The sequence below is a fragment of the Passer montanus genome, unplaced genomic scaffold, assembly GCF_014805655.1.
Source record: "Passer montanus isolate IOZ18808 unplaced genomic scaffold, ASM1480565v1 scaffold247, whole genome shotgun sequence".
Lineage (NCBI taxonomy): Eukaryota > Metazoa > Chordata > Aves > Passeriformes > Passeridae > Passer > Passer montanus.
The window spans coordinates 16,501-31,455 of record NW_024367116.1 but is presented as its reverse complement, the minus strand read 5'-3'; the positions used below and the strand labels follow the sequence as shown (position 1 = coordinate 31,455).

The 14,955-nt window shown below is 41.3% G+C and overlaps 1 protein-coding gene across 2 annotated transcripts in view; it reads left to right on the top strand.

The window, feature by feature from the left end:
* The window catches only part of ADAMTS18 (ADAM metallopeptidase with thrombospondin type 1 motif 18), a 78,837-nt gene extending 64,119 nt beyond the window's left edge, over positions 1-14,718 (top strand). For both annotated transcript variants that reach the window (XM_039711274.1, XM_039711275.1), the window contains 6 exons: positions 196-322; positions 4,838-5,042; positions 7,219-7,410; positions 7,755-7,967; positions 8,970-9,117; positions 12,688-14,718. In XM_039711274.1, the coding sequence (XP_039567208.1) occupies positions 196-322; positions 4,838-5,042; positions 7,219-7,410; positions 7,755-7,967; positions 8,970-9,117; positions 12,688-12,803 (1,001 nt within the window). In that variant the 3' untranslated portion in view covers positions 12,804-14,718. The remainder of the gene's footprint in view (positions 1-195; positions 323-4,837; positions 5,043-7,218; positions 7,411-7,754; positions 7,968-8,969; positions 9,118-12,687) is intronic.
* The last annotated feature ends 237 nt before the right edge of the window (positions 14,719-14,955 follow it).

Here is a 14,955-nt window from a genome sequence, read left to right as displayed (position 1 = left end):
TCCGTGCTACAGAGAAGGAAATCAATGCTAAAAACATGTTGCCACACAAAACCATATTTTATTTAGTTCAAGTCAGTGGATTTGTAGCAAGGATGAGTTTAGACTTGTTTAGTTAAAATTGTTCCCTACTACTTTTTTCTCTTACATTTCAAATACAGGTTTATTATAGTGTTCTCTTTTCTAATACTTCCACAGGACACATTACAGCAAAAGCAATTTGTTTGGAAGATCATCGTGCACGAGTCAACACCTCCTTTTGTGGCCCAAGGACGAAGCCTTTGACTGAAACAAAACTGTGCAACACAAATCCCTGCCCAGCCTAGTAAGTTCTCTGGGTGCCTGCTGGCTGTGCCCTGTGCCTGGCTGTGCCACGGAGGGAATCCTCTCAGGGGGAATTGTTTGCCTGCTGGATGAACCCCTGGAGCCCTGTGAACGGGAACCAGGAATTGCTGAAGGTGTTCTGCCCAAGGCTCCCAGTGGGGTTTTGGGTCTGGTGCATAAAGAAAAGGCTCCTGAGGGCTCTGTCCCTGTACTGGGGTGACACAGGGCAAATACAGCTTTCCCAGGGCCTCCTTCTGCCACCTTTCCTCATCTTGAATCACTAAGCCCATTTCCTGAGTAAAGTGCTACTCCCTGTGTGGAAGCTCAGCCCCATGACTCGCATTCCACATATTAGATTAGGCTAAAAGAGTCTTGTGAAGTGTAATTGGTGATTTTTGGACAAAATGCCCCACAGAGTATTGTGATGCCACAAAGAGGACAATCTGAACCAAATGAGCTGTCAGCAAAGCTTCTGGTGCCCACAAATATATATATGAAAGCATTGCCTTAGTGAACAATCTTATTTTCTAAAAGATGTAAGAAAAGCGAGATGCAAAGGGAGACATTGACATATAGATAAGCACTTAGAACCCAGCTGGTCTAAATCAATTTAAAAACCAAGGGAGTTAACACTGATTTATAGTAGCTGAAGTAGGGGCCCTTTGGGAAAAAAAAAGTAAAAGTTCTGTGCTTATATAATTAAACACAGTATTATGTGGCTTAGGATAAAATGGATAGATTAAAGGACATAGTGGCCATCTTTCTTCCACTGGGTATTTCACTTTTGGATTCCTGAATTTGCAATCTCAGCATTATTTTAATTTTATATTAAAGATCAGAAGAGCTGTATTATGTTGGACTATATATTTCAGCCTCCAAAACAGGAGATTTTCTAAAGGAATATGTTGAAAAAAGTAAGAGTGTTTCAGTCAGTGGGAAGTAAATACACTTAAAGGTGCATTGAAGCAGAAGAAATGGAAGAAGGGTCCAGACCTGGCGTCATCTGCTGGTTTTACTCTGGGGTGATAAAAGCAACAGTAAAAGCAGTTGGCTAAGCCTGCTCCCATAGTTTATAAAATATCCCATTCAATGATGTTTAATAGGAAGTATTCCTCATCCCCCCCAGTCTAGGAGAGGATGATGGGTCAAAGCAAAAAGATGCATATGCTTTGTAGTGACTTTGGTTTTACTTAAAAATCCATACTTTGCAATATGTTGAACATACTGAAAAATAGTTCAGTAATAGTTTGGAATTTCCTGCAAATTTAAAGAGTACAGCAGAGTACACCAAACCCAAATGCCAAATTACACACTATGACCACAAAAGGGTAGAGATAAGGTTTAAATAATGATACCTTGTGACATGAGAGCCCCATATTACTGCTTCAGCAGTTTCTCTAGATTGAGTTTAGCCACATGATTTTCTCAATACCAATTTTAAGTAATCTTTGTAGCCAAACACAATGTCTTCATGTGCAACTTATCTTCTGCCAGGACTATTTTTGTCCAATGAACACAGAAATGTAATGTCTGTGATGTCTGCAGGGTCTGTCTAAGCTCTTCCTTCTTACCTTTCTTTTGATGTGGCATCATTATGCTATAAAGCTCCACCCAAATCAGATTTACTTGTATTGACTCCACACAAAATTTCTATTTCTGATAACCTTAGATCCTGATGTATTTTGAACATCCTCTGATATATATTTACCGTGAAAATGCTGAATATTCATTTTGACACACAGTGCAATATTTTCATACTGAAATCACAGCTATTCTATGGTTTACTACTTTAAAACAAAATTAATGCATCAAACCATAAAAAGAGTACAAAAAGAAAACATGTAAAAGCCTCAGGCACCTCCAGGGAAAAATAGTTCAACTCACTAATTAATTATTCTTAAAATCCTTAGGATATATTAATGCATGGAGGATCTACGTGTAGGACCATGCCTTAAATTAACAGGTTCCCATTCAGCTGAGTGAAACTGTGCCAGGATATCTCTGCTGAGGAATCTGCCCAGAAACTCACAGCATGTAATATTTCCCATAAACCCAAGACTGCCAACAGAAAAAAAAAAAAGAAAAAAAAAGAAAAAAAAAAAAAGTAGGATTCATAAATACCATGGAAGAAACAAAAGAATATCCCAAATACACCAGACAGAACAGGCAGGGGAAGGAGGTGACAGATGAGATACAAGTGTGCCAGTTTGGGGACATAAACGAGGCTCCAGACTTGTAAAGGTCAGTGAGGAATTATTGCTGCATAAGAACAAAGGCTGATTAGTCTGAGTGGGACCAAACTACTGTCCCACACAGAAAGACACCAGCACTGCACACTGCTGTTGCTGGATTTCAGAGCTGCCAAATCTGGTCATAATTATTTAGTTATTTGCACTAATGAAAGATACTCTTGGATCACAGCCCAGATAATCTTGGAAAATGGAAGTTTACTAGAGGACATTAAAGTAGGTTTACTGCCCTCTCCTCTGTGAAGAGGGGAACTTTCCAGGCAGTTATGGTGAATAAACTCTTAAAATTAACACTTTTGGTCACTCCACCAATGGCCATTGTTAGGAACATCAAGGCAAACTAATTAGAAGTTGTAAAATGGATTAAAACTCTTTTCTCAGAAGTTTGTAGTTCAACGGCCCAAACATTTATAAATCAGACAAAAAGAAAACTTCTGACATGTTCTGGAATTGCATAATGACTGACTTTTCACATTAATATTTCTTTGTCCTTAAATTAGTGCCTTTTACATTTCTCACTACTTTTGGCAGTTCCTGAAGTTGCTAGACACTGAGAGCTGGGATTTCTTCTATTCCCAAAGATATTTTTCAAAAATAGGCTTTTAATGAATTTTTTACAATTAAAATTAGCTTTGTTTTCAGGCAGCTGTGAATAGACAGGCAAATGGGGTGCTGTGCATCTTTCACACAGGATGAAGAAAGCTTTCTTGTCACTAAAGCTTTATGTAAGCAGCTATTCCAGTGGTCACAGGATAGATGCTGTGAGAAACTGTGGAAGCGGGATTGGCCAAGTGGTCAGATGTGAGAGAAGAACCTTTTCCTTGACATAAATTACTAAAAATTTCTCAAACTGTTTAAAAATCTTCAGTTTACTTTCAGTGCTGGGTCTTTGAATAAGAGCTCTCAGTGAGTAATCATTTAGTCATTCATAATTTCTTCTGCTTTTTCACTTCTGTTTTCCTATCTGGCTGTGATTATGGTCTTACATTGGAAGCCTTCAAGGACAAAGACACTTGGTTGCATGTTTGCAAAGTGTCCCACAATGCCTGGGGATGCACTCAGAGCTTCAAGAATAGAAATAGTGAGCAGCTCCTGGCATTTCAAAACTGAACTTAGCCCAAGCAATTGGCAGTAACCCCTCAGACTTTGTGTCACTTGAGGGACACGGCGTGTAAACTGCAGTGTCCCCGTGCCTGAGCACACACTGCCCAACAGCTTGTGCTGGTTAGAGTGCCTCTGTTTTATTTAGATTCTGCATCAACTGTCTGCCAGATTTATTAGTCTGAGGATATGTAAATCATTGAGTTAGAGAGTCACAGTGTGCTTTGGGTCAGTGTGCTTTAAGGGACCTTAAAGCTCATCCAGTCCTGCCCCCTGCCATGGCAGGGACACCTTGCACTGTCCCAGGCTGCTCCCAGCCCCAGTGTCCAGCCTGGCCTTGGCCACTGCCAGGGATCCAGGGGCAGCCACAGCTGCTCTGGGCACTCTGTGCCTCCCCCATCCTCACAGGGAACAATTCCTTTCCTTTTACTAATCTAAACCTGCCCTCCTTCAGCTTAAAACCATTCCCCCTTTTCCTTGTGCATTCCTTTGTGAAAAGTGCCCCTCCAGCTCTCTTCCAGGCTTCCCCAGGTACTGGAGGGATGCACTTAGGTCACCCTGGAGCCTTTGTTTTTCCAGGCTGAACAGCCCCAACTCTCTCAGCCTTCAGAGCCTTTTCATTTCCTCAGGATGTCAGGGACAGAACTGCTGCTTTTAGCAAGTAAGTTCTTTTTGATGAATACCAGTAGGGCCAGCAGGGTTTGACAGAAATGCCAACATTTGTCACCCTGTGTGAGTGGAGTGTATCTCAGCACAAACACGGTCAGTACGTACTCGGATAAATTCTATCTTATCTAACTCTGTCTTCTAATTCTGTCTTCTAAATACTCCACCTGCCTCAATAGCAGCATCTCTTTCAGTCCCTGTGGAATTCAGGATTCCAGGTCAGATTCACAGGCAAGCTGGTTCTAGTGGATAAAAGCTATAAATAAACAATACTTGTTTTTCTAGTTGAGTGACTTGTATTTCATCCCTAGCAGAAAGTTCCATGCTTTGAAAATAGATCATGTAACTGCAGTTTTTGATTGCTTGAACAGATACCAGTACACCAGGAGATAGGCTGAGCAGGATCCCTGGATAATTCACATTTGATAGGCGGCTGTTTTTATTGATTTTCTAGAGCTAATTGCACTCCTGTGTTTCTAACACACGTTTCCTCCTTTAAGCTGGTCAGCAGGGGAATGGAGCACATGCAGCAAGTCTTGTGGAGGGGGACAGCAAAGTCGTCTCATTCAGTGTGTCCAGAAAAGGGCTTTCCAAAGAGAGGAGGTGGTGGCCCATTCCCTGTGTCCTGTCAGCACCCCAGCACAGGTGCAAGTGTGCAGTGGTCAGGACTGCCCACCCGAATGGAGCCCTGGCCCATGGTCTCAGGTAATTTGGAGAAAAACTTACATTTTTGTCTGCTGGCATAAAGAAAATACTGCAAAAAATTATCCCCCCAAAAGAACAGAACAAACTTTGTGGAGATCAGTGCCTTGCATGTGGTTTTTTTCTTGAAGATAATATGTAAACCATGTTTGTATAAACATGTAAACTAAATGTGCATTGTAACCAGCCTTTAGAAGAGCTGGCATTGACTACTGTGCTTTTGGCTTTGTTAGAGTAACTCTCCTGCAAGCAGTGCTGCTGCAGCTGTTGCCATGAGGGCAAATTCCTTTGTGCATACCCTGCTTTACACACCTGACACTGAAACACCGGAGCTAAAAACACACAAATCTCAGCTCTGCTCCGTCTTTCACTGCTGTTGGTGCTGTTCATGTAAGGATAAATGAAATATCCTTCAAATAAATCACACATCTGGGTTTTAAGAGAGAGCTGACAGTACCCTTATAAAAAGATTTGCAGTAGTTTTATTTTTTCATCTTCATTTAGTGAGATTCAAGATGGATATCAATTAGCTGGAAAACGTATTACTTATGTGTTTTGTTCTTGGTGCTGTCACTATTTAGGTGTTCAAGAACATCTTGACCTCAGCACCCACAGCTGAGCACAAACTGCCTCTACAGGGAGTGCCCTGTAACGTTCTATAGCAGATGAGTGACTATTCAGTAGTCCAGCACAACTCTCAGAAAAGAACTTTTTCTTCCAGTGTATCTGAAGAAAACCTGAGTGTAGCAGAAGATTACATAAACCAGGTCTTCAAATATATTCATACTTAGAAACTTTCTTTCTGCTAAGGCGAATAAATAAATAAATAAGCAAATAAATAAATAAGCCCATTACAAAAAGAACCCTGTTTTCCTCCTCTTTAAGAGGTGTAAAATTCAAGTTGCAATTTTCAAATAAAGCCATAAAAATTAAGTTCCCCAGTCCTGCTGAACAGGCCTATTGCACAAGTTAGTAAAGGTTTTAAGATTTAGCTGAAAACTGTTATATTGCAGACTTAAAGGTGGTAAGAGGAAAAAACTGAAGAATCATAGAATGGTTTAGGTTGGAAGGGACCTTAAAGCTCATCCGGTCCTGCCCCCTGCCCCCTGCAGGGACACCTTGCACTGTCCCAGGCTGCTCCAAGCCCTGTCCCACCTGGCCTTGGGCACTGCCAGGGATCCAGAGGCAGCCACAGCTGCTCTGGGCACCCTGTGCCAGGGCCTGCCCACCCTCAGAGCAGGAATTTCTTCCTAACATCTCATCTAAACCCAGGCTCTCTGCACAAATCAGTGTCGTTTTAAATGAAAAGATCATTTTGTTTGGGGAAGGATTAAACCCACAGATTTTCAGCATGCAGATATTTGTTACACCCTCAGCACAACAGTGCTTTCATGAAATCTTCTAAAGACATTTGTAATTTGATAGAGTAAGTGATTCTGCCTTGGAACATGCCCCATAATTATTAGTAGAAAGGACAGTTAGAAGAGGATGCAAGAAGGTAAGAAGCTGGCAGCATTATTTCAGGGCTCTTTGCTTCATTTCCTCACAAATGGCTCATTCAGGCATTTTGCTGTATGAAAGGGGGTGCAGACCACAGCATGTCTGTTCCACTGAACCACGGCTCAGCAATGCATATTTATTCTGGTGACTTGTCCTACGCTGCAGTTGGCAACTAAAATATCTCCTTAACCGTTGTCTGTATCAGATTCTGTCTCCTTTGGTGGAGGAGTTATGTAGCTATTCCCTGGGCAGTTTCCTCTGCCTCAGTCTCATCCCTCTAGGCCAAGGTGAGGACAAAATGACAAATAGCTGAGAGCATCTTGCCATGGAAGATTCTGTGGTGGGAACTTAGGACCAGCTTTCAACTATGCTGAGCAGGGAAAAAGCATTTTGCTCACAACAGCATTTTGCTCATAAGTCCAACTTACCTCATCTGTGGAAGAGATTACTTGTCTGTTCTACATAGGGGCTGAGAGAGTTCACAGCTTACATTTAAGAAAGCACTTAAGTGACACACAGATGTTACTGTTACTTATTTACCAATAGAATTTCAGGTTTACTTATATCATGATGGCAGCTGTACAGCACATTAGCCATGCTTTCTGTGCTCTGCTGGAAAATGCAAATGATGCCAGTTTTCATTTCCTTCCATTCAAAGAAGTGTTTCTTTCCATCACAGTGCTCCAAGACTTGTGGGAGAGGCATTAAGAAACGGGATGTCTACTGCAAGAGTCCTGGTTCTCCCAAGGTGAAAATCTTGCCTGAAAGCATGTGCAGCACAGACCCTAAGCCTGAGTCCCAGCAGACCTGTGTGCTTGGACGCTGTCCCAAAAATGACCGGCTCCAGTGGGTGATTTCTTCCTGGAGTGAGGTAAAGTGGTGCAGTTTCATGGCTCACTGCCTGCCCTGGCTGCTCTTGGCAATGCTGGCTCAGGGACAAACCATGGGGAGGAAAGACAGCTGAGCTGTGGTTTGAAAATCAGGTATTCTAGGTGAGGAGCTGTAAACCCCAGATGTAGATGGATGGACCCCAATGTCTTTGTTAATCACTGCCTGGGGTTCATATTTCAGTTTACACTTTACGGAGCATGGGCTTTGTGGGATTAGTTCTGTGATGCTTTTATAATGCACAGTTTGGGGTGTCTGACACATCACAACTTCCCCTTTATCTGCATGTGTTTGTGAGGCTGTAGAAGCTGTGCTTTGCCTCTGCAGTGCTCAGCCTCCTGCGGGCCCGGCCTGCGACAGCGAGAACTCAAATGCGGCGAGAAGAGCATCCAGGGGAAACTGGTCACCTTCCCCCAGAGGAGATGCAGGAACATCAAGAAACCAAACACCAGCCTGGAGGAAGCTTGTAACAAGGGAGCCTGTCCATCACAGACGTTGTATAACATGGTGTCTGGCTGGTATTCCTCGCCCTGGCAGCAGGTAGGAATGGGCAGTCAGAGGTGGCATGGCACAGAGGAGCTGCCTCCAGTGCTAACAGGCCCCAGGTGCCTCCTGCACAGGGCCATTCCCTAAGGAGAACCACACCACTCAGCCACTGAGATGGGATGCAGCTGCTCCACATCCATCATGTACTTTGGTGCAGCTCAGTGCTTTGTCCTGAAACTGAAGAATGTCACTTAAAAATGTTACTCATGCTTGAGAGGCACTACATTCCACACCCATTTTCCAACACTTTCTTCTCAGTCTTCTTCAAAGTGCACTGTGGTTGAACTACTGCATATCTCTATGCACAGTGTATTTGAGCATCTGCACAGATTGCCTGGAATTCCCTAAATATTATGATTAATTGTGGGATCAGTCTGTATTTGTTACTACATTCTTGCAAACAAGCTTCTGTATTTCTGGAACTTATCTACTTTACGAGTCATATATCAATGAGACACGCACCCATTTAATAATATTTAGATGAAACAATGTATGCCTGACTATTGCAATCAGATGAAAACGATCACATTTATCTTAAAGACAACTTTTCATGAAACACATGCAAGTAAAAGGCTTATTAATTTTAAAATACTTCATAGCTCTTCCTGCAAACCCATAGTGGTTTTCCCCAGATACTGCCATAATTATGGTTCTGATGAGAGTTTTATCTGTGTTCAGGCAGCAGGGTTGGGCCCAGAGGCTTAGAGATCAAAAGAAATCCACGCAAACAATCAGGAACAGGTTTCTAAAATGTTCAGTTTCTGTCTCGATGCCTAAGTAAGGAACCAGATTTTCAGCTGAGTCCTTAAATAACCACAAGACACACACATCTTTGAAAAGTTGGTCCTGATGGGGCTTGGTGGACAGCAGCACACCTGATCCTGACCTCTCTTGCTTTGAAAGTCTCACCCAAGGCCCTTGAAAGCTCTCTCTGTGGCTTTCAGGGCTCTCAGAGTCTCTGCAATGAAGCCAAGGTTTTGTTTTCCCTCTGCCCAGTGCACGGTGACCTGCGGCGGCGGAGTGCAGACCCGGAGCGTGCAGTGCCTGCGCCAGGGCAGGCCAGCTGCTGGCTGCCTGCCCCAGCAGAAACCAGCTGTGCTGAGAGCCTGCAACACCAACTTCTGCCCAGTCCCCGTGAAAAGAGGTAAAACTCAGCTCAAGACGCTGCAGCAGGCTTGTTGCTTAGAGTTCTATACCCAGCAAACATCACCTTTTCGCTACACCACTGATCTGGCCTGTTCCTTCATAGATGGTTTTTTCCCCAGACTTCCAGATTTACAGTAACTCTGATACTAACAGCATCTTTTCTTCACCAAGTGAGCCCTCTTAAAGCAGACTTGGGAGTACAGCTGGTACTGGAGATTTTAAAAACAGGCATATATTAAAAGAAGTGTGTGAAAAAGTCATGCTGTTTGGTTCTGAACTGCACCTTTATTACTCTCTTGTTGAAAAACACAAGCACTCTATGCTGGTACTGCTTTTGATGAATAATAGCAACTTTGGAACTACACAATAAGAATTTGCCATATATTTTCAGTCTTCCAGACTCCACCCAGCTCCTGGGATTCCAAAATTGCTTTACCTAGAATGTCCTTCTTACTGTTCTGACCAGTGCATGACATGCAGTCAGGGAACATGAAATTAGGGACTCTCTCCACTTTCATGTCTACTCCATCTCTCCACCCCTTCAATGTGAGAAGGGAGGGGCGAGCAAGAGGTTTTGTGCCACATGGAATGAGGGAAGGGGAATTCTCTCAGCACCACCACAGAAAGTGGTGCATTACCTGTTCCAAAGATTTGCTTTCAGGATGGTTACTGTTTGTGACTCTTTCCTAACTGCATGAAAAATGCTCATGGAGGTCTATGTTTGTCCCACATAATCTGGTTATCTAGGTATGCTAAAGCACTTCAAACTGTGACTTTCAAAATAGTGCACATTAATTGACTTTTTACCATTTTAAAACTGGGAGCTGAAAGCAACCTGTATAAAATGTAGGCAGGACTGCGTGAGGAAGGTGGTAATGGAGCTGGGAGCAGAGGTCAAGCTCTGGTCCTGCTTCTTGTAAACTGACATTAGCCAACCACCCCCATGTCTGCCAGTCCCTGGCATTCCCTGTGCACAAAACCCCTGTGAAACCCAGTGAGATCCTAACAGACCATTCTGCTGCATCAGCCTGAGACATGCAGGCTATCAGACTCATCTATCAGGGGACTGATATCCAAACAAGGATATGGAGATGAAATGGTCCTAAAAGGGATAAGTAAATAGTTCTGCTGTTTTTATCAGTAAATGTTCCTAACACTTCAAATTAACATTCCTAAAAGGTTCTGCTGTACTTCAGAGTTTCTGTATAACTTCCTTTTCTGTTAGGATATAGCAAAGACTTTTCTTTCACCTCTGTTTTCCCCTGTTATATTTCATGTCTGAAGTACTGTCTGTTATTAATTTTGGCCTTGGCCTGGTTCTCTCTCTCCTCACATCTGCAGGAGCCCTTTCCCCTTTATTATACCTGGGTCGTCAGGCTCTAGAGATCAATTATCTCCTTGCTGCTCTCTAACTTTCTGTCTAAAGCAGCAAAAAGAGAGGAAACCAGCTGGACTGGAATCACATCGAAGCAAATCAGTCTCTATTATCAGCCATGCAGCTCCAGCTCAGTGATCACAGGCAAGAAATTAATGTTTCAGGGAGAGTTTGCACACTTTCCTAGACAAACTGGGTCATTTCCATCTCTCTCTAGATGCAGTTACGGTCACCGTAACTCGTAGTAAATCCAGCTGCTACAAATGAATGAAAATCTAAACAACTTATAAATACTTGGGTAAATAGAAATAAGGACCTGACTGCCTGATCCCCATCCACTGAATTTTATGGGACTCTTTGTGTTCCTTCCAATAGTCCTTGGATTAGGTCCCAATTTCAGCCATACCTCTGCAATATTAGCATTGCCCTCTGATCTTCAAAGGGGACATAAAGATTTATTAACGTGGTTCCTTAGTGCTTATACTTTTTTTTTTTAACAATAATTTCTATTTTTTTTTAATTCACCCTTTCGTGGCAGGAGAGCTCATTCCTATCTTCATCAGAACAGCTTTTCTTCCTTGGTGTGGTGTGTGCTTTTCATCTCTTGTCCACTTTGGGCCCTCCCAAATTCTGTTTGGTGGCACCAGGTGAAGGAATGGGAAGTCTGGTGCTGAACTCCCAGCTGGATCCCTCCTGACACTCCATGCAGAACAGAAAGGCAGTGCAGTGGAGTGGGAAGGCTGCAGCTCAGTCCTGAGCTCCCCAGTTCCTGTTCAAGAACAGTATTTTCTTTCCCTACCATTGGAGCTTAAAGACAAGCTAATGTTTTGAAAACCTGAGGAAAAATGGCATTTGAAAAGAATTATTATTATTAAATTATTTTCTTTTTCACTCAAATAAAATTTTAGAGTGATAAAGGCATAAAAAATCACCTTTGCCATCATATAAAAGGAAATAAAAAAAGAGCAGTGGTGATTAAACCAAAGAAGTTGCTATAGAGAGATGGAGATGCCTCTTGTCCCATGGAACATGCAGAAGTTGTCTGTGCTCTGTGAGGGAGCATTTATCTGCTGTGACTCAGTAACTGATCTAAGAATGCAGACAGTGGTGGCTAGATTTTTGTTCAGTCTCCTTGTAAATTCCTTTTATTGACCATGTAAACAGTAGTTCTGAGAGCTGAACAAAATCTTTACCCATGCTTGCAGGAGATTTCAGTTTAGCTATAAATTTTGCTAAACCCCATTGAGTGTTACTGCTCTCTCAGACATGGTGAATTTGTTTATAAATCACCCATATGAATCATCACTCTCTTCTTTTAAAGAAACATAAAGCATCCACTGCAAAACGAGAGAGGAGCAGCTAGGAGATATTTTTAAAGCCACGGAGCTCTGTGTATAAATGATATCTGTATATAAATCGAAGAGTAACAGGATTTTAATTGAAAAATATAATTTGGCTGTATTTGTAATTAAAAACTGGGCTTTTGAGAACTAACCATGGTTAGCAAGTCTTCTCCCATTGCAGTTAATTTAGATTTTGCCAACATGGCACAGTCATTTCCTAAAAGCTAATTCATGACACCTAACTGAAGTGTCTGAGAAAAGAGATTTCTGAGGTTCCCTGCAGAGTAAAAAGGAGAGAAAGAAGTGTCTCCAGACAGTGCTGGAATGCAAGCATGGAGCAGAGCACTTTGTGCAGGTCCCAGGCATTCCGAGTTCCGTGGGGTCTGTGTGCAGGTGAGCTCCACGTGATGATGATGATGGCAACCAGCAAATGGTACCAAATATGGAGTAGGCTCATTTGTATGAGTACCTGCATTTGGAGAAACTGTAATCAGAGATGTAAACACAGATGGGTTTTTTTATCCTCTAATGTGGAACTTCCTCCTGTCTTCCTGAGCTATGAAATGTGATCCAAATTTTTTAATTCCTTCAGCTTTTGACCCCCCTATAATATTAGTTCTATCTTGATCAAGCTAACAAATCTCTTGGCAAAAATGTAATGTTTCTTAAAATAAAGCAAGTAACTAGTATTTTTGAGATGAAAGCTCATTCATGTTTCCTCTCCTTTGAATTGAGTCACCCACCATGTTTTTAATATTACCAAAGGCATACAAGGGTGTGGGACTATTGCCTGACTTGCAGACTTGCTAAAACACGGTCTTACCACATTGCTTGGGTTTCTCTCCTTCAGATGATCCTTCTTGTGTGGATTTCTTCACTTGGTGTCATCTGGTGCCCCAGCATGGTGTCTGTAACCACAAATTTTATGGCAAGCAATGTTGTAAATCATGTACGAAGAAGAACTGATAGCAGCGTGTTATCTGAACCCTTCAGTGACAGGATTCTCTTCTTCAATTTATGTTGGAATTATCTCTGCTTTGAGGCAAGACATGGTGCCACATAAACCACTGATGGGAGAGACATTTTTTCTAAGGGAATGTCTGAGGTACAGTAATTGTTGGATTTATGTTGAAAAAGGAATGTTTCTTTCTTATTTTTTCTTAATTTGCTGACCTCACTAAAGCACAGGGTACTATGGATCACTTGAACACTGAGACTCAAGGGGAAGTTCTTCTTTCTTTAAAAGTGTCATTTTGCACTGTCACATGTTACGAGGAAAAAATTAAGGCAAGGGAGCCTTTTCTGGCTGATTTACCAGAATGCAAAGCAGGAGAGCTTGGCAGCTGGAGGAGGAAGCAGCGTGGCAGCAGGACAGATCACACCATCAGAAGCATGTCCTTTGCTAATTTTTGTGACTGCTGTCCCAGGGTGAGGAAGCTGTTTGCTGCCCCAGAGGAACATCCGTGGCTGAGGGCTGGAGAAGGCAGTGTCACAGGTGTGGCCACCAGAAGTAAATAGTGCACTACAAAGATATTATGGTGCTTCTCTACCAGACTTGCTGCTGGAAAAGCAAGCTGTGCATCATGCTAATGTTTTTATAATTTTTGAAGTATTCATTTTCTGCTTTGTGTAGAAACTCAGAGGTGGTTAACTAGTAACTTGAAATGTATTCCTAGAAATATGCAGCAGTAGAATATTTGGACTTTTAATATTGCTGTGTTACAAGTAAAATATAATTGCATATTTCAACTAACTCAAGGAACTCAGATTGATTGAGCTCAATGGTTATGTTTTCAACTTTCTAAGCTCATTAGATATGTAATTTTAAAATTTAAACTTGATATTTTTAAGTAGCTAGATTGTTTGAATGCCAAGATACTGAAGAATGTCTTCCTTCTAATCTCAAATCTCTCTGCAAATTTTGATTCATCCATTACCCAAAGCAAATAACAAGAATATTACAGTCCATTAATTCATGCTGAACTTCTCTAAATAGTTATTTATTCACATTACACAAAAAAAAAAGGCATGAAAAGATAAGTGGGTTATTCACTCTGACCAAATAGAAGTCAATTGTATTTTTATACACCCTTCTAATACTTGTATTTAGTTCAGAATCTACCAGCAAACTAAAGAATTGTAAAAATTCTGATATTTGTGGCCATTCAGTATCGAGATGTTTGATGGCACCATGTATCAAATGGTGCCATTCAGAAGATTTCTGCATTGAAAAAACCCAACCTATTTGCCAAACCCATTCCGAGACAGAGCTGTGTCCTACTGTAATTTTCTGGGGAGTGCCTATGAGGGACATATTTATCTAATTCCACCCAATCCCACAACTTTTTTTGATGAATGTAGTTCAGTTTGAGTGTTTTTTTAAAGTATGGTTTCAGTGTAGGATTAGCCAGCTCAGCACTAATGCCAGACAGTGGTCACTTAAAATTAGCAGTTCCTTCTGAAACAATTTAAATTAAAAACATGTATTCTGTGTTACTTTAGGAAATGATTGGAAACATATCTCAACCTACACTGCTCTGTCTTGATATTGGACATTGTGTAATTATAACCTTTTTTCTAGGAAAACTAAAAGGTTGTTTTTGTTTTGTTTTTATAATTGTGTCCTTTTTATTATTTGATGTAAAATAATTAATTTATTAATGCATAGCTTTTCCTTTATATTTCTTTGCTCACTTCCCTAAGTGAGGACTGAGGAAAGAAAAATGGTAGTGTCACAAAGTATGAATTATGGTGTAAAAAAAGCAAAAACTATAAGTGTAATATTTAATTATTTTATAAGCTTTGTAATAAAATACTCTAACTGTTTCATTATATTTGGAATTGTAAAATTCATGAATAAAATATGGAGGTTATAAGTAAATATTAAGTGTTATAAGTGTTGTGTGCATTCCTTTGCATCTTTGTTGGTTGTCCCATAAGGAGAAGGTTATCCTATTTTTCTGCTGCTGTGTAATTGCGAAATTTGGCCCAAAAAGGCAAAATGGAGCAAAAATTTATGGCTTTATTTGTATGAAAACACAAAAGCTAAAATACACAACAATACATGTGCAAGACAAACCTGAGTTGTCGCTCCTCTCAGCAAGGACAGTGGGAACTT